The sequence below is a fragment of the Opisthocomus hoazin genome, chromosome 2 (genome assembly GCF_030867145.1).
Source record: "Opisthocomus hoazin isolate bOpiHoa1 chromosome 2, bOpiHoa1.hap1, whole genome shotgun sequence".
NCBI lineage: Eukaryota > Metazoa > Chordata > Aves > Opisthocomiformes > Opisthocomidae > Opisthocomus > Opisthocomus hoazin.
Window position 1 is genome coordinate 81,305,806 of NC_134415.1, and position 18,770 is coordinate 81,324,575.

At 40.1% G+C, this 18,770-nt stretch overlaps 1 protein-coding gene across 1 annotated transcript in view; it reads left to right on the forward strand.

Annotated features, from left to right (window-relative positions):
* PREP (prolyl endopeptidase) overlaps positions 1 to 18,770 on the forward strand; it is a 118,277-nt gene that overhangs the window by 46,470 nt on the left and 53,037 nt on the right. Inside the window, exon 8 of the mRNA XM_075414300.1 lies at positions 14,692 to 14,883. Within this exon, the coding sequence (XP_075270415.1) occupies positions 14,692 to 14,883 (192 nt within the window). The remainder of the gene's footprint in view (positions 1 to 14,691; positions 14,884 to 18,770) is intronic.

Genomic DNA, 18,770 nt, shown 5'->3' on the forward strand with positions numbered 1-18,770 from the left:
AGTCTTTATACGGTATACAGACTGAGTTATTTTCCTCTTCAAATATTTAGGTTGTTTGCTAGGTGTTTTAAGTGGGCCATTGTGAGCTATTTGTGCCACAAATGCTCTTTTTTAGAATAGAAAATTACTGTGACAAGTAACTTATGACAAATACACAGCTATTTTTTAATGAGAATTTTTTATTAGTCTGAAAATATAAGAGGTTTGGGGGATATTGTTTCCCCTACTACCACATGCATCTTGTGAATCCTACCAGGTCAATTTTGTTTGTGGCTTAGTTTTTACCACAAAACTCTTGGTGCTAGAAATGACCAGGCTTACCAATCGGAATTTTATGTTTACAACTAACTTAACCGCATACGCTTTAAAAAAAAAGATGTTGTTATGTCAAAGTGTTTTGCAAATACTCCATTCCTCAAGTCTGGATACCTGTGGTGATAACTGACAATATTGTGGCAAGACAATAGTAGGAGAAGACAGCTGGGCTGTTCTTTAAGCTTTTGGGGGAGCTCACTTGCTATACTCTGCTTCAAGTAGCTGTGGGGGCTTTTCTCTTCATGCTTGCCTCTTAGGTTGCTTATGGGATGAGATTTAGAAAGATCAGAGACAATTAAAATGATGGCATTCTTGTCAGGGTTTCACCACTCTGTCAGCCACTGAAGCAACTAATACAGTTTGATTTTGCTTTATGAAATTTCAGTAGCAGAGGTGTAACAGCTGTACAGTGCATCAGGAAGGACAGCACTGTGGGTTCATGTCCAGAAGGTTATCCCTCATTCAAGACTCTGGATTTCCCTACTTACCTTGCCAAAGTGTGAGTAGGATTTTCAAGCCTTGACTCTTGTAAAAAACATTTATGAATGATCTTATCCTAAGCACTTCTTTAAAAAACAAACACACACATTTTTTCAGGAGCTGACTGTTGTAAGGCACAGTTCTTAGTAGCTGTTTTATTAAACTTGTCTTCCATAGTACAGGCAGCACTCAAGTTTGCTTGTGTGCTGAACCAGTCAAACAAGAAAACCTCTCTCAATAATCACTTTGCTTAACTCATGTTCTTCGCATACCTGAAAATGCCTCATATTAGCCAAACAGATGGATACACAGTAATCAAGCAATTATATATTAGCAAACCTTGTTGTACACTTTACAAAAAAAAAAAACAACCTACAAAAAAACCCCAAACCAATCATAAAAACAGCAGTGCTTTTTCTGTAGCGTGTCTCTTACTGTTTTTGTGCCTGGTAATAATTTTTTTTTCTCCGTTTTCTGGAGAAATTATATTGTTTCTTTTTGATTAGATTGTCAGCCTTGGCTATTTATTCTTTTGAACATGTGGTTTGGTGCAGGGAAGAGAGGATTTAGCACAAATCTGTAGGTGTGCAACAAGAAATAAATGAAAGCTCTTTAATCAGCCTCGGCTGTGAACTTAAACCAACATGACATGGCAGATTGGTCTAGTTGAAGTTGTTCTTAATGTTGACCTTTTTCTTTGTTTTGTATTATGGTAGCAGCTAGGAGGCCTAATAAAGAAATCGGGATCCTCTTCTTGTGAGCACCATAGAGCCAATTTATGAGTCACTGACTCAGAGCTCTGAGTGGAGCCCCACTTTTTTCTTCCTGGGGGAGCTGAAGCATGAGAGCAGAAGGAAAAAAGAGGGATATAAAGCAGCATGGGCAGCAGAAGAGGTAGCTCTCGTTATAACCTCTGGACACATAGAAACTGTGAAAGGCTGCTGTGACTTCTGGCATGCAAAAAGTTGAGAGGGATGGCTAGGTGGAAAGCACAGCCTGGTTTGCTGGATTGGAAGGGATTGCACTGGCTAGAAACTAAGCACAGGTTTGTAAGCTGGAGGTACAAGGAGTTTAAAGAGAGAGGACAGGGTAGAGATTCTTCTGCTTGGATACTGGACTGCTTGGAGGTTGGCAGTTTGTGTCTGGTGGGAACAGTAGGAGGGTATGTATGTAGGAAGAGGAGCTAGTGTAAAATATTTGAGAACTACTGGCTTGGAAAGATACACTAAAAAATGAGCAAAAAGTGAATTTCGCAGCTTGCTGGTTGCTTACTCATTGTCAGCTGGAACTGCTTTGTACTAGACTGGTAGAGACGGGTTGCAAAAAGGAATTTAAGAGCAGGGTTATCAGCTATAAGAATTTTTATTTTGTTCCTTTGTTTAGAAGGTTGTTCTTTTTTTCCCCACGCTGAAGAAAGCATGTATGTGGCTTGAGGGCAGGTGGAAAAATAAAGTTGATGATTGTTCACTTCCTGTTGAAAATAGGATTATCTGGCCTTCTCTATTTTAGTTCAGTCTTGCAATTTATAAGGCTCTCTTTAAAAATAAAAAAAAGGCAATGAACAGTGCTATATACAGTAACATCAAAGGGATGAGTCAGTATGTGCTGTGTAGCCTGAAGAAGTAGATCAAAACCTTTGTAATGAAACTGAGCAAGAGAAAAAGGATGGGAGACAGTAGACATCAGCTAGAAAGTGGAATGTGGTGGGAGGGAGAGTACTCTTCTTTAATTGAAAGGCTTTTCTGTGGTTGAAGTAACTTTAAAAAAAAAGTTCAAAAATCAATATGGAAACAAGGCTATTATATCCTAGTTCCCTAATAAACAGGGAGAAAAAAAAAATCTGTTGAGTCTTGGAAAATACGTGGATGCCTCAACAGTAGAGTATTTAAGAAAACAGTTTCATATCCCTTAAATGGAAATTCCAAAGTGTTGCTTTCAATGTCTTTTTTAATCAGAGGCAAATCATTAGCAATAAAATTTAATAGCTTGCTATTAATTTGAGCAAGGAGATCTTCGTGCTGCTACTGAGTGGACACTACATTTTATAAATAGTATTAACGATGAAGTTATTTTTTAGATTATGGATTTGCACTTTTCTTTGTGTATGTTAAAGTGTGGCATGAGAGAGAGAGATCACCTTTGGTTCCAGTTTTTCTGTTGCTGTGTTCTGCTGCATGAAGACATAAGCTATAACTCTTTCAAAACAAAGCTTATATATATTCTCTTCTCCTGTCTTTTGAGTGATCATCCAAACGGAAGTAACATAGAAGCCTTGAAACTGATGGAGAAATCTCTGCTCATAAAAGTGCTTGATTTCTTTCTTCTGGGCTAATCTTTGATATATCTTGACAGGACTGAACTTTTTAACTCAAAAGAATAAATATTGCCTCCTTCCACTTACTTATTTTTTAAATCGCAAATGCTTTAACTTTCCGTGATCATTGAGTAGCCATCATCCATCATCTGCAGGATGAGTGGTACTGAGAGCCCTCTCAGTACAAACACAACAAAGCTGCATTTCTTTCAGGGACATTTTAACATCTCCTCTGCGGTAATACCTCCCTCAGACATTCATAAGTGAAGTCAGGTCCCAAGAGACTAAAAGATCTTACTTTCAAAGAGAGTCCAAATTGTCTGCAAATCTCTCTTGCCTTTGGAGACCAGAGTAAGACACTTAATCTGGCTTGCTTTAGTGAGCCAGTATTCAGCAGTGCAAATACTTTTAATGTGGTGACTGCACCCTCAACCATGCAACCTTGTGCGGTTGCGCTGATGACTGGTATGAGTATCAGTGGTGAAAATTAAAAGATTAACCTTCGTCTGCCTGTCAACATAATTGTTACTTTGGCAGGTTATAAACTTATATCAGTCAGCATATTCACCACTACCACTTTGTTAGTTTGTTTTTGTTAGTGTTCTGGGACACCTGGAAAGGATGATAACTATAATAAACTGTTGTAATCCTAAGCATCTTGTGGTTTCTGTCCTCATAAGTCTCTTCTCTGGTGACAAATGACATGAAATTTTATAGCAGGTGTAAAACTTTTCATATTATTTTAAAAAAAGAAATTGAACCTTCTTCAGTATCCACAGTAACAAGTGCAGAAATTCTGAGGCTTAAAAAAATTTTCTTTTTTTTACATTGGAAGCACCAGAAACAGCTCTGTATTTTTCCTTAGAAATACTTTTTTGTGTCCAACTGTGTGGTGTGTTCCTGAATTAGTTAATCTTTAGACTAACTAATTCTTCACTAGATATCAAATACAGAGCGTAAAACATAGGGAGGAGCAGCTAGCTATATACACACAAACATGATCTGTCAGCCTCTTGTGTCTTGCAGTTGGGTTGGTTGTGTGTGGGGTTTTTTTTATTTGTTTTGTTTGCTTCTTTAAGAAAGCTGCTGGTGGAGCAAAGCCAGAGGTTTCAGAAGGAGCAATGTCTATAGAACAGGGTTGCTGATGTAGTTTCAGAGTATTTCTGAAGCAAAGCCTTCAGCAGTTGGAAGGTGCAAATCAGGTGAAGGTGCACAGTTGATGCAGCAGCTGACAGGGGAAGTAGGAAACAAGAGATTAACATCAGTGCAGTTGCTCGAGGTTTGCACGCAAACTAAAACTACTTCCGTTAGAGATGCTCTGTCTGGTAGAAATCTCCTAAGCACTGAGGTTCTTGGGTGCATTTGTGCTTTCAGGATAGAGCGGCTGGGACGGACTGGAGTGATGGGCACAGTGCATCAATGTATAGCCATGATCTGCTCTGCTCTGCTCTCATTTCACGTAGGAAGGTGCTAAACACCACTGTTTGGAAGCTGTGTACTGTAGCTCTCCTGCAGCAAACTCAAATTGTTCTAACATACTGTCAAAGATGACAGCATCCTACTACTGGATTCTCTGTTATATCTAAATATCCAGCAGTCATCAGTGTGAGGTACAGGATGCTCTCTGATACGATGAGAAGTGTGGTGAGAATACGTTCAGTAAGTACTTGCAGTGAATTATGGCCATGTGACATGCAGTAGATGAACATTGCCTGTTACGGTGTATAGGGTAAATCCAAGAAAGAAAGAAGAAAAGATAAATGGGAGAATACTAAAAGGAGATGTGACTCCTAGACAAAATCTAAATTACACCATGAGATTTAGGTTGGGTTTTTCCTCAGTGATGAAAGGCTTTATGTACCCTGTGATTAAGGTTTGCGGACATGGAATAGCTGTTGCCGTGTACCTCTAACAAGTGAAACAAATTTTGTTATTGACAGTCCAAGGGCAAAAAATATTTCTCTGCTATAGCAAAGACGTTAAAATCTTAACATGTATGTGTATATGTGTATGTATGTAGAAATGTATGTATGCACTTGTATTACAAAATTTCAGCCATTTAAAATATACTACAGACTAGGTAGATAGGCTAATATCGGAAAATGGTATCTACAAAGGATGCAGGTGATTCTTTAAGAAAATTAAATTTGGGGAGTAAGAGTTTTCAGTGGGAAACATAAAAAGCAGAAGAGGTGAGGGAGGGAGTGGTTTTAATCCATTTTCCTGAGACTGAGAAAAAAAAATAATAATCCACTGACAGAGTCCTGAACTGTAGAGTTTGACTATTGATTGTCCTTCGATCTGCTGTCTCAGTGGAGGTAGGGGATGGAGATCCATGCAGCAGCAAAGATCACGGAAGTGCCTGAGAGTGGTCACGTAGCAATTAGGGTTCTCCCCCCAAAAAGGTGGCGGGATCAGTAACCGAGCTGAAGTGCATCTGCACCACTGCACGCAGTATGGGCAACAAACAGGAGGAGCTGGAAGCTGTTGTGCAGCAGAAAAACTATGATACAGTTGCCATCACGGAAACATGGTGGGATGTCTCACACAGCTGGAGTGCTGCAATGGATGGCTATAAACCCTTCAGAACAAGTAAGGAAGAGGCAGTGACATAGCCCTCTGTGTTAGGGAGTGTTTTGATCATCTAGAGCTAAATGATGGTGATGATGGGGTTGAGTGTTTATGGGTAAGAATCAGGGGGAAGGCCAACAAGGTCTGGTGGGATTCTGTTATAGATCACCCAACCAGGATGAAGAGGCAGACGAAATATTCTATAAGCAGCTGGGAGAAGCCTCACAGTCCCCAGCCCTTGTTCTTGTGGGGGACTTCAACTTACAAGATGTCTGCTGGAAATAATATACAGCAGAGAGGAAACAGTCCAGGAGATTACTGGAGAGTGTGGAAGACAACTTCATGATGCAGCTGGCCACTCAGGAGGACTACAAGGATGTTGTGAGGTTATGCCACATGTGAGGAAGGGCCAAAACCCAACTAGAACTTAATCTGGCTACTGCTGTAAAAGACAATAAAAAATGTTTCTATAAGTACAATAACAACCAAAGGAGTGCTAAGGAGAATCTCTATCCTTTACTGGATGGAGGAGGGAAACTTAGTGACAAAGGATCAGGAAAATGCTGAGGTACTTAATGCCATCTTTGCCTCAGTCTTTAATAGTAAGACCAGTTGTTCTCCAGGTACTCAGCCCCCTGAGCTGGAAGACAGGGACGAGGAGCAGAATGAAGCCCTCGTAATCCAAGGTGAAATGGTTAGCGACCTGCTACACTGCTTAGACACACACAAGTTTATGGGGCCAGATGGGATCCACCCAAGGGTACTGAGTGAGCTGGTGGAACTGCTCACCAAGCCACTTTCAGTCATCTGTCAGCAGTCCTAGCTAACCAGGGTGGTCCCAGTTGACTGGAGATTAGCAAATGTGACATCTGTCTAGAAGAAGGGATGGAAGAAGAATCCAGGAAAATACAGCCCTGTCAGTCTGACCTCAGTGCCAGGGAATGTTATGGAGCAGATCATCATCCTGAGTGCCATCACGCGGTGCGTACAGGACAACCAGGCAATCAGGCCCAGTCAGCATGGGTTCATGAAAGGCAGGTCCTGCTTGACCAACCTAATCTCCTTCTATGATAAGGTGACCCACCTAGTGGATGAGGGAGGGCTGTGGATGTTATCTATCTAGACTTTAATAAAGCTTTTGACACTGTTTACCACAGCATTCTCCTGGAGAAACTAGCTGCTCATGGCTTGGACGGGTGCAGTCTTCGCTGGGTAAAAAAACTGGCTGGATGGCCGGGCCCAGAGACTTACAGTGAATGGATTTAAATCCAGCTGGCGGCTGGTCACAAGTGGTGTTCCCCAGGGCTCAGTATTGGGGCCAGTTCTGTTTAGTGTCTTTATCAGTGACCTGGATGAGGGGATCGAGTGTACCCTCAGTAAGTTTGCAGACAACACCAAGTTGGGCAGGAGTGTCAATCTGCTTGAGGATAGGAAAGCCCTGCAGAGGGATCTGGACAGGCTGGATCGATGGCCTGAGGCAGTTGTAGGACGCTCAATAAGACTAAGTGCTGGGTCCTGCACTTGGGTCACAACAACCCCATGCAACGCTACAGGCTTGGGGAAGAGTGGCTGGAAAGCTGCATGGAGGAAAAGGACCTTGGAGTGTTGGTTGACATCTGGCTGAACGTGAGCCAGCAGTGTGTCCAGGTGGCCAAGAAGGCTGACAGCATCCTGGCTTGTGTCAGGAATAGTGTGGCCAGCAGGAGCAGGGAAGTGATCGTGTCCCTGTACTCGGCACTGGTGAGACTGCACCTCGAATACTATGTTCAGTTTTGGGCCCTTCAGTACAAGAAGGACGTTGAGGTGCTGGAGCATGTCCAAAGAAGAGCGATGAAGCTGGGGAAGGGTCTAGAGCTCAAGTCCTGTGAGGAGCGGCTGAGGGAACTGAGATTGTTTAGTCTGGAGAACAGGCCGAGGTGAGACCTTGTTACTCTCTACAGCTGCCTGAAAAGAGGTTGTAGTGAGGTGGGTGTTGCTTCTCCAAAGCAACAAGTGCTAAGATGGCAGGAAATGCCTTCAGGTTGCACCAGGGGAGGTTTGGGTTGGATATTAAGAAAAAATTTCTTCACTGAAAGAGTGGTCAGGCATTGGAACAGGCTGCCCAGGGAAGTGGTCGATTGACTGTCCCCGGAGGTATCTAAAAGTCGTGTAGATGTGGTGCTTAGGGAAATGGTTTAGTGGTAGACTTGGCAGTGTTGGGTTAACAGTTGGACTCAATGATCTTCCAGGTCTTTTCCAACCTAAACGATTCTATGAGTCTATTTCCTTCCAGAAATAAAGACGAAAAGAAATCCAGAGTTCAAAGAGTAGATACTGTAAAATTTACCTTAATAATACAGTGATGTAAGAAGGAAATAGTATGATAACTTAATTAAAATTAAGATTTTTAGGTTCACAGGATTTAAGACCTAACATAGAGACACATTCGTTTCTATTTATAAAAATTTCAGTAAAAAATGTACTTCTCTTAAAGGAATGGGGAAAACATGGAAAATGAAAGAAAGTAAGTTGAAAGTGCTTAATAATGCATGTACCTGTGGGACTTTTATAAGGCTTTTTTGCAGTGTCCAGCTCCTGGAACTGAAAGTGTTAAGGCTGTGAAGTTACTGTCCTCTTACATCCTACTAGGATGTGCTGTTGTATAGATGTGTATGTGGATTAATCTGTCAGTAGCAAAGTGTTGAACTAAAACACCGTGTTTCTCTTCTGTCACCCAGGCTGGTAGTACTGAATGCATTGATCGTTTAGGAGGTGGATGTGTTATAATTCTAGTGTAAAACATACGTAAAACACATATACTTTAAAGTTACAGTTTTGTGTGTAGATACTCGTGGTGGATGTTACTGTATATATGGAATTGCAAAACCAAAATTACACTGGTTTTAAGGCTTTTCTGTGAGCATATTAGATTCAAAGGCATTTTTGTTTTGATTTATATTTTCACTCTGTTTAAAAAAAAACTTCCTTATTGAAATTATTAAGCAAATTACCATCTTTAAGATGAAATGCAAACAGAAATTCAAATAACTGATGAACAGCTATCAAAATTAGTTCAGTTTAGAAAATCATGCCTGTAGGTAAAGTTGGAGGCTTGGTTATTGAGGCTGAAGATGACTGGCTGAATTTGTTTTTTTCAGATTTTGTTAACATTCCGACTGGGATTCAGAGACAAACACATTATATGCTTAATCTTCCAGTACCTCCCTGAAAAATGAATTCAGAGTAAAATTGAAGAGTTGAAAAATCATGATCTTTCCTTCAGTGGGAGTTCACCTGCTTAATGCATGTACTGTAATGACATTTGGTGTGGCTCGTTTGGGTAGAAAGCCTGTTCCACCATTATGAGCCAGACCTCTTTGTTCACTTCCTGACCATTCTCAGCACTGGTGCATTTCCAGAAAAACTGTCCAGCTTACAGAAAACATAACTGACAAGTTAGAATGGAGTGCAAATTTATGGAGATTAACATTTATATCTTCACCTGATAATTTTGACTGCTAGAGTACGTGAAAAAAGACAAATTAGAGTGTTTACCTTGTGAAAACTTTTTTTCACAACATCAGATTAAAAGCCTACCATGAGTTGATCACTAAGCCCCATCTCTAGCGGGCAGAGCCAATAAATTATTTGCCATGAATGGATTGTTTGGCCTTTCCATGAAAGATGAAATATGGAAGGAAGTATTGAGGACATTTTGTGAGCTGATGAACAGTGACTCTCGGCCACTCTGTCCTTGCTGTCCGAAAGGGGATTGATAACAGGCTTTCTGTGATCGTTCTTGCTGTTGTAATCAGTTTGTTCAAATTAGCTTTTCCTTCTCCTGCAGTTGTCATCATTCAGCTACAAACCTGCTTCATCACATGGAGAGTTCTCAGCAGACCAGTGAATGTTTTGCTATGTTCAGACACCAATACAAGATTGAGGGTTTCATTTGTGATGCTTACTGATAGAATATGCCTTTTGATCATCTGTGGATCCAAAAATTTTGTTTAATAATTTTGTCTGTACACTTCTCCTAAGCATTGCAGAAGAAGAATCAGCTCTGTAGGATTATGATTTTCTGTTTTGTGGCATGGCTTTATTGTCCATGAATAAAGGTTATAAATCCTCCACCTGTGGTTCCTGTTGTAATGAAATTATTTGATGATGGATAACTGGCTGTTATAAAGTATATAGGCAAAAGCATCTGTAGCTGTGCAGCAATGTATTTTAGTGGAAGGACTAGCAGAGGGAAGGATTAGGTTATAGCAGCAGTATACAGTAAACTGTCAAGATCTTCAACTTGATGCTCTTCCTGTATATAGTAAATCTGTCTCATTGTATGCTTATGTGGATTAAAGTGAAGTCTTCGGTGGCTCTGTCAAGGACTGGACTACAAATGTCACTTCACAGTGGCTCTCCTCAAAGACGAATGTTCTCAGAGAGCAAACCTGCAAATCTCTATCAAGATGCAGTCCTTCACCTTCCCCGTCCCCTCTTTTCTTTTAAAGAAGAATGAACTGAGTGCCCATCCATCACCTTGTTTTTGGAGCACTTTTTAAAGTCATAACTTACAGATGTGCTGTTCTTTTTGTTACCGAGAGGCTGTTTGTTCTGGGTTTGAGGCTGAAGCAAGAATCCTTTATCTGCCTCTAGATCATGGTAACCAACCTCCCATTTGTCGGCCTTGGTGCCTGTTTTGTTGGAGTGCTTCAGAGGTGAGAAGGAACTGGTTTGCATGAACTGTTTGGGGGTCAACAGACCATTCCTTGTTTCCGAGACTCTGTAGTGCCTCACCTGTTTCAATAACTGGATAGGTACATGCATGCCACGTGACACTGTGCACACATTCACTTTTGCTCAGGTATGTAACCAGCAAGTGAGTATCCATCCAGTCACATGATGGGATGTGTGCATGTACCTCAGGCTGTTTGGTAAGAGCGGATGTGCTGATCACATGAGTTTGCAGTCAAGCAATGAAGAACTGGCTGTGGTCTGTGACCTGTCTAGGTCCGGCATCCTTACTCAGACAGAAAGTCTGGGCACCACAGCTCCCAGTCGTTCATCGTTTTATACACTTTATCATGCTTCTGTGTATTTATCTTTGCTCTAATGTAAGACATAAGGTATTTTCATAGGTCACTTTATATGAAAACTATGTTTTAGACCTTTTATCATTACTTCTGGTCCATTTTGAACCTCTGTTTCGTGCATCTTGTCTAGCTCCTGCGAAGTCCATCAGCCCTCCACCCCTGCAGAGGCCTTTCCAGGTGCCTGTTGTCTTAGTGAAACCAAATAGTTCATTTCTGTATTTCCTTAGCTATATGCACTTAAGTAAGGCATCTGCTTTTTTGACTATGGCTGTATGTTTGTTGATACCTTCACTGATGTTCTTAGATCCCTTAAAAACTGGTGCATGTGCCTTAGTGTTGCAACAAGTTACTTGGGAGGCTTTGTGTTGTCCCATCTACATTGTGAGTAGATACCTTTATTATTTTTCCAGAAGTTAAAATGTGAGTCCTTCACAATCAAGCACACTTTCCCATGTCTGCACTGCACGCTAAACCACTTTTTTTGCTTTCCTCTGATCACTGGAACATCCTCTTCTGATGCTTGGATAACAGCTCTAAGCCCCACTCATTCAGCTTCTGTAAGAGTGTGCTCTGTTCCATATGCTGCAAGGAAGCGAGTGCTACTTGAGGCCCTCAGTACATAGTTCACTGTGCTTTTGAACATTTAACCAGTTACTGCAGAGTCATCCATCCTAAATTCAGGCCAACTGAAAGCTGCATGCGGATACCTTTCCTAGTATTCAGTAGTCATGCATGTAAACAAAAGACAGACATGAAGAAAAAGAAGGGTTATGCTTAATCGACTTGCACAGTGTTTCAAATGGAAATGCATGAATGCATGACTATGTCTCTGTCTAGACAGACTTGTAGATGCATTCCTGGCTCTTACAGAAAGACAGAATCTTTGACAAGGTATGTTTTACGCTTCAGATTTTGTTCATTCCTGGTGTAATGTGCTGTCTTTAGTAAAAATCTCCCTCGTCCATTCACCAAATCAGAGTGGTGGGGGTTGGAAGGGACCACTGTGGATCATGTAGTCCAGCCCCCCTGCCAAAGCAGGGTCACCTAGAGCAGGCTGCACAGGACCGCGTCCAGGCGGGTCTTGAATATCTCCAGAGAAGGAGACTCCACAACTCCTCTGGGGAACCTGTTCCAGTGCTCCGTCACCCTCAGAGTGAAGAAGTTCTTCCTCATGTTCAGGTGGAACTTCCTGTGCCTCAGTTTGTGCCCGTTCCCTCTTGTCCTGTCGTTGGGCACCAATGAAAAGAGTCTGGCCCCTGGGCCTTTTGAGTATTGAAGGGAGCAGTTTTATAAATGGTTCCCCACAGTTTTCAGCCATATTAGTGTCCAGTGGACTAGTCATGCTGGTCACCGGGTTGTTATTTCTAGCCCAAAGGAGAGAGCTAAGCAGGGTAATCTAAGGCAATGCTGGAACATCCCTTTCAGTCATGGTCTGCAACTGGATCAGCTGCAACCAGCCATAAAGATGTATCCCCCTATGTCTGGTATCTGTCTCATTGCAAAGGGTTTCCTCTTCTTACTAGAAAACTACAGCACATACTCTGTCCAGTAGCGATGTACCCGATGTAGCGGTCTCTTTCAGATGCTTGTCATTGCCTCGTTACCGCCTCTTGCCGTAGACTCGATATTGGCGTATTTAACCACTTCGGTGAGACAATGGTTTAGAGGTAATTTGTCTGCAATATTTGTCTTCTAAGGACTATATAACATTCACTTTAACATGATGATTGCTCTTGATTTTGTAATAACAACTTAGTGTGTCCCTGTAGAATATCAACCCTCTCACTTTTTTACTAGCTCCTCATTTGGGAGTGGATGAATGAGTTACAAGGCAGCAATGTAAATCCCTAATGTCACATTATTGTCCTTATTCTTCACGGAATTCAACTCCTGTTGCAGTCACGGAGACTACAGTTATTGTGCACAATTACCATTAAAAAAGTGGGTTTTTTCAATAGTCTGGGGATTCCTTTTTATGAAGTCTTGTTCTTCTTTAGTAGGATGGTTTCATTCTGTCAGATACTCAAATACAAATGTTTTATATTGTTACAGTGTTATACTGCAGTTAAGTTTTTATTTACTGAAATGCTTGTGCATGTGACTTGAGGTTTTAAAACAGTTTCACTGGTGTCTATCAGAGTTCACCGCAGGCTAGATTTTCTTTGTTTTACTGGGCATCAAAGCATGTTTTCTCTATGGAACTCTGAGCAACTGGAAGGACTTAGCAGGATTTTTCTTCAACGTGAAATCTCTTGAGAAGGACAAAACTTTGAATCTCAATGAAAATCAAGATTTAACATGTAGTTGCTTCACTCAGAGACAGGATACTAAATTGAGTGGATTATCTGGAAAGTTTGTATTACAGCAGTATGAAAAGTAGAATTTAATTGGCTAATCAATTGCTTGGCATGAAGAGACAGGGAAGTTTTCTTTTAAACGAAAATGGCAATAAAGAGATACGAGCTTTATGAATGTACTAGGCCCGGCTATACTCTCGTATTTCATTTAATGGGTTTAAAATTACCTTGGCCATCTCACTGTGACCTCAATTATTCTTACCTTTTTTTAAACTTACAGTAGTTACAGCTCAGCTATGATCTGCTTCCATTATTCTGCTCAGCTTTTAATATTAAAAAATAAGCTGATGTGATGTTTTACTGACACAAACATTAGATTATAGAGCTTCGTGAACAGATTTATGCACAGTTTATTTGTTTATACTTAAAAGCAAAGACCCAGCCTCTAGTTTTAGGAAAGAGGCAGAGAGTGTGCCAGATGTTCTTTTAAGATATAAAAGCTTTAATTTCATATCAATAAGGATACTGATTATTCAGCATAGCTAGTATGTGATGCTTGTAACAGTAAGTTTGGTTGATAGACTGGGTTGTAAGTGTAACAAACATATTACATATCTGATCTAGCCTTGCTGCTTTTTCTTGCTACTAGACTCTAAACCTATTACAAAACAGTAAAATGTAAATAAAAACTAGTGGAGTCTTTCAGTCCCAACTCCAGGTTGAGTCAATACTAAGACTGTAGTACAGAGTGAGTAGACTGTGGCAATTCATGTTTGAGAGAAGTGCACTTCTACTAATGAGTGTGATATTGTAGAAGGTTCACAGGGAAAATACGTTTTTATTCTTAGCAAACCAAGTTAACATTTTAGCTAACTGTACTTGTCAGTTGGTGGTGACAAGCTTCTGCAGAACAACACTTCAGGAATGTTGTTTCTGAATTGACAGGGAAATTCCTGATATTGAAGTTCATTGTACTGATTCAAATAGCATTGTTTCTATTGTGCAGGAAGTTCCGGGCTTTTAAGGAAAATGGAAAACTTTCTACTTTAAGAAAAAGTAACTTTTTTTCCAGAACGGAAAAAATAATAATTTGGTTTTTAATCAAATAGTAATTAAAAAAAAAACCCTATTGAAAATGAAATTGAGCTTGAAAGCTTAGTGCGGAGTCTTTTGACTCGGCCGCGATTCCCCATGCTAAGAAGTGTGTAGAAGCAGGGGCTTGTGAACTCTCCTCCGTTGGCAAGAACCTGATGTGCTCAATGGCATTGGCTCCATGGCAGTCAGTGTGGTAGAAGCATCTCTGCAGCAAACATCTGAGCTTTCCAGAAGCCCCGTAGGAAAACTGATGAAACACTAGATGTAGTTCTGTCAGTATTCTGCATGTATTTTGGTAGAAACTCTTCAAAATCAGTATGGTAACGTGTCTGTGAACTGACATTTTTCCACTGCAGCCTATTAAATTTGGAGAATTCTTTGTAAGTTCTTAGTACATATTCAGCCCTTTCCATAGCTGTACTTCTTCTGGTCACTGCCATTGTTCAAGAAGGAGCCTACAGCAATTTTCAGGAAGGCCTTGCCCTCAGGTTTTAAAAGGTTTTGTTTCAGGAGGTAAAGAATTTATATTATATGTTTGATCTTGCAGGAATTCTTCAATGGGTGAAGCTGATAGATAACTTTGAGGCTGAGTATGAGTATGTCACCAATGAAGGAACAGTGTTCACTTTCAAGACAAACCGACATTCTCCGAATTACCGATTAATCAACATTGACTTCAGTGACCCAGAGGAATCCAAATGGAAAACTCTCGTCCCTGAACATAAAAGAGATGTTCTAGGTAAGAGTGCATGTCAAGTAGAAGAATTTCTATTCTGCTTTTTTCAGATTAATTCAGTAATTAGTCTATTGAGTGATCTTGTATAGACCTTCTTTTTTCCTGTGTTTAAAATTAGTTTAGGATTTGTGATTAAAAGTCTTACTGAGACTCAAGAGATTCAGGATCCATTTCTCTCTCTCTAATGTCCTGCGCGAACATAGTGAGGTTGCTTCCTCTGTTCTTGATTTAGATCTGTGTTTGTAGGAAATGAGGGCACAGTATTTTCCTGGTTCGTGTCAGTGTAGTAAAAATTTACTAGACAGTCAGGGATTACAGCAAGAGGGACTTTGTAAGCACAAAGAAGGGAAAGAGCAAGTCTGGCAGTAGTGCAGCACACCATGAACAGAGTTGGTCAGAGTTTGAGACAGGATTTTCTGTTGTTCCTGGGATAAAAGGAGTAGACAACACTTGGAAAAAAAGCCTCAGGAAAATTAAGGGCATGGAATTTTTGACATATAAAAGCAAGTTCAAAATACAAATCTTTGGTTTTGATATAATTAAAGATGTAATTTTTTAATCCCATAGTTTTGGGGAAAATTACGTTAAAACTTAGAATTGGTTTCAGATAATACAGAAAAACATCCTCTGAGCTGTTTTTGTCACAGATGCTTTGTGTATATGTATGTAATCTGTTCTCCATCCAGTGCAAAATACAATTAGGATTTTTCTGACTAGCATAACTATAGCTATTCAAGGAGACTCTGAATTTTTTTAAGTAATACATCTTCATACAATTCCATTCATGTTTGCTGCTTTTCCGGTGAAGAGCTGCTTTGTAGAAGGAGTGGAATTCTCTGTGTGTGACTGATTTGTGTATGTTCAGTAACTTCTGTCTTTCCATGCTAAAACAAATCTATTTGACTACTCTTTCGAATTCCTCTTAAGTTCTTGCTTTTCAAGATGCCTAAAAAATCCTTATTTTCTGTCTGCATTTCATAATGTGTCCTGCATGACTTCTGCCACAGACTAGAGAAGGTGTGTCCCCAGTGTGACATAAATGGTGACTCTGAGCATGCCCAGAGTTGTAGTGATGTTGCAGTTGACTGGGGGTCTAGAATATTGCAAGAATTTTAATAAACACAAAAATAGCAAAATGGAGCTTGGTGAGACACATACCTCTTTCTTAAGATTGTGAGCTCTTTGAATCACCTACATCTTAAATGAAGTACCTTTACCTTGTCCCTGGTCATTGCAGGGGGATTGGACTTTATGGGGCCTTTAAAGGGCCCTTCCAACCCAAATCATTCTATGATTCAAGTCTTCAGCAGAGAATGAATAACAGGTGTAAGTGAAAAATTGCATCCATGTCTAATTTCTGATTGCATGTGAATTTGCTGACAATCTATGTAGCCATGTGTGAGTTATGAGGAACAACAATTTGTAAAGTGTGACCAAGTCGAAAAATTGACTTGGAGATGGCGAGTGTCCAAAGAGAATGGGATAGAAATATGTGACTGACATGAAATGTGGTTACCATGTGTGGATTTACCTGAGGTGTGGTCTAGGCAGCCAAAGGAGCTTTGACCAGTGGCTGTGTAAACACTATGTATTCCTTCTCAGTAAGATAAAGACCATGTCCGCTCATCACTACACTGCAGTATTTAGCTCAACTCCATTTTGGTTTCATTCTAAAGGCAAAATTGTGCTGAGTTCATGTTTGTGCACATGCAAAAAAAATAATTTAATGCATGCAACATACCTTTAGTGGATTGTATGTGACAGCCTTGGCTGTACAAACATAACACAAACTGCATTTAGAAAGTGGAAAGTTCAGATAAATGGGTTTGCTGAGGGCAGTGGCCTTCACACTAGAAACACAACAGACATTCAGCTCAAACACGAACATAATCTGTCAGATAAAACTATCAGATTGACTTTCAGGAGTCTGTTGTGTGTCATTAAGATTCTACTGTATTTGAATGTGAAGCTGGAGTAGGCAATCATAGGTCCACTTCTCTGTCTAGGTTTTTGGAGTGGTATGTAAATGAATTGGATTAAGTTAAGAAATGAAAATGTCTCTTTGAGAAGATGAGTTACGAGTAGATATTAGATCTACAGTTATTAAGTTTGAATTGTTCGGTTGCTTCTTTGTGGCAGACACTTGCAAATTAATGTTGTATCCTCAGCACCAAGATAAGGGAGTATTAACTTGTTCAGGAGGTTGTAGCCCTGAATAAATAAAAAACCCCACTTGTTTATGTGTTGAAGTCAGCGAACAAGCCAGTCTCTATGTCATGTTGTTTTAATCATTCCAAGATGTGGTTTAGAAAGACATAATTATAGCAGAAGGCAGTTAATAATTCATTGTCTTGAAAACCTTGCAGTCAAGTGAATTTGATTTTGTGTGATCCAGAGATGACAATGTAATGAAATGCCTTCTGCAAAAGCTAGGACAGCAGTGATTGAAAGGGTAAATGAGTATTGCTGCTTGTCCAATTTGAAGTATGTGTGGGAATGACTCTTTACCCAGATATAATTAGCTCTATTAGAATTTCTTTATAAACATTGTAGTTAGTGATGCTCTAGGTCACAAATGGTTTTTACTGGAATATATAGTTGCTCAGCTCAGAAGTCCCCTGCTCTTGTGTGATCTGCCTGGTAGCTGTAGCTGCAGCTGCCTTCATTTCTATATGTTAACTTAAATTGTTTCATAAAAACTGCACCATGCACATGCAGAAATAGATTTATTTATGAATAATAAGTTCAGGATTAAACATTATGAAGCTCTGTCATTGTCCATCAATGGCAAGAAATTTCACAAAGTGTCATAATGCATTTTTAGGGAAGATGCTGTAGTTAATATAATCTAGCTGAGAAATAAACACACATGCCTACAAGGCAGTGTGAATGTCATGTGGTTTCTCCAACATATTCTTCAAAATAGACTTCTATATTGGCTTTGACCTTTTTGTCTTCAGAACTGTTTATAAATGAATTAATTTGGGAAATACAGGGAAAAAAATAAACGTATGCCTGCAGTGAGGTTGTATGCACACCTCATTTCACAACTCTCAGCAGGGATTTCACACAGAGTTGAGGTAAATTTAGATCTCTGCTCTGTGAACTGAGGGGAAGAAATAAATGACAGCTATTTTAAAATGATATTTGAGGGGGAGCTCAGAACGTATTGGGGTGTGATGAGACTCATTTCCCCCCCTTTGAAATTCGTTTTTAAAGTGTTACTTTTAATTTTCAGGGGGTCTAAAACAGAACCATAGAAGAGATTCACGTCTAATGTTGAACAAGTGGTTTAAATGACCACATAGCCAAAAGTGGGTGTGCTGAATTAGGTAAGACGGCTATGAAACCGTAAATGCAGACTGATCATGACAGACACTGCGACACTAGTTCTAAGGCATAGGATAAACCTGCTGTCTTTAGAAGGTTAAATGATTAATTCTGAGAACTGTAAGCCCACCGAAAGTGCCCAATACTGGTAAAGCAGGAAACATGAGAGTAGCAGTTATATCCAGCCCTGTACTTGTGACAGTGAAAAGAAAATCAGAATAGATCTCCTGAGTAAGGAGGGCTGAGAAATAAGACATATTCCTGAGTGTGTCCTAGATGAGGTGAGTGATCTTGAACAGTTCCTTCAATCTCAGTTGGCCATTTAACAAGCAGGGGCAAAGCTAGCAATACTCCTGCACCTTGTACACATCTGCACACCCAAAATCAGCGCATGTAAAATGCTTCCCTCCCCTCAGCTAGAGTGTGTGCTCCAAGTAAAAAATAGTATTCTTCTTCATGCCTTTAACCTGCTAGCTAATTCATAAGTGCTGAAGAGTTTGGGGAGGGGAATTACTGCAGCTGAAATGTATCTTTTGGCACTGTAGTGAAACCAGGAGGGA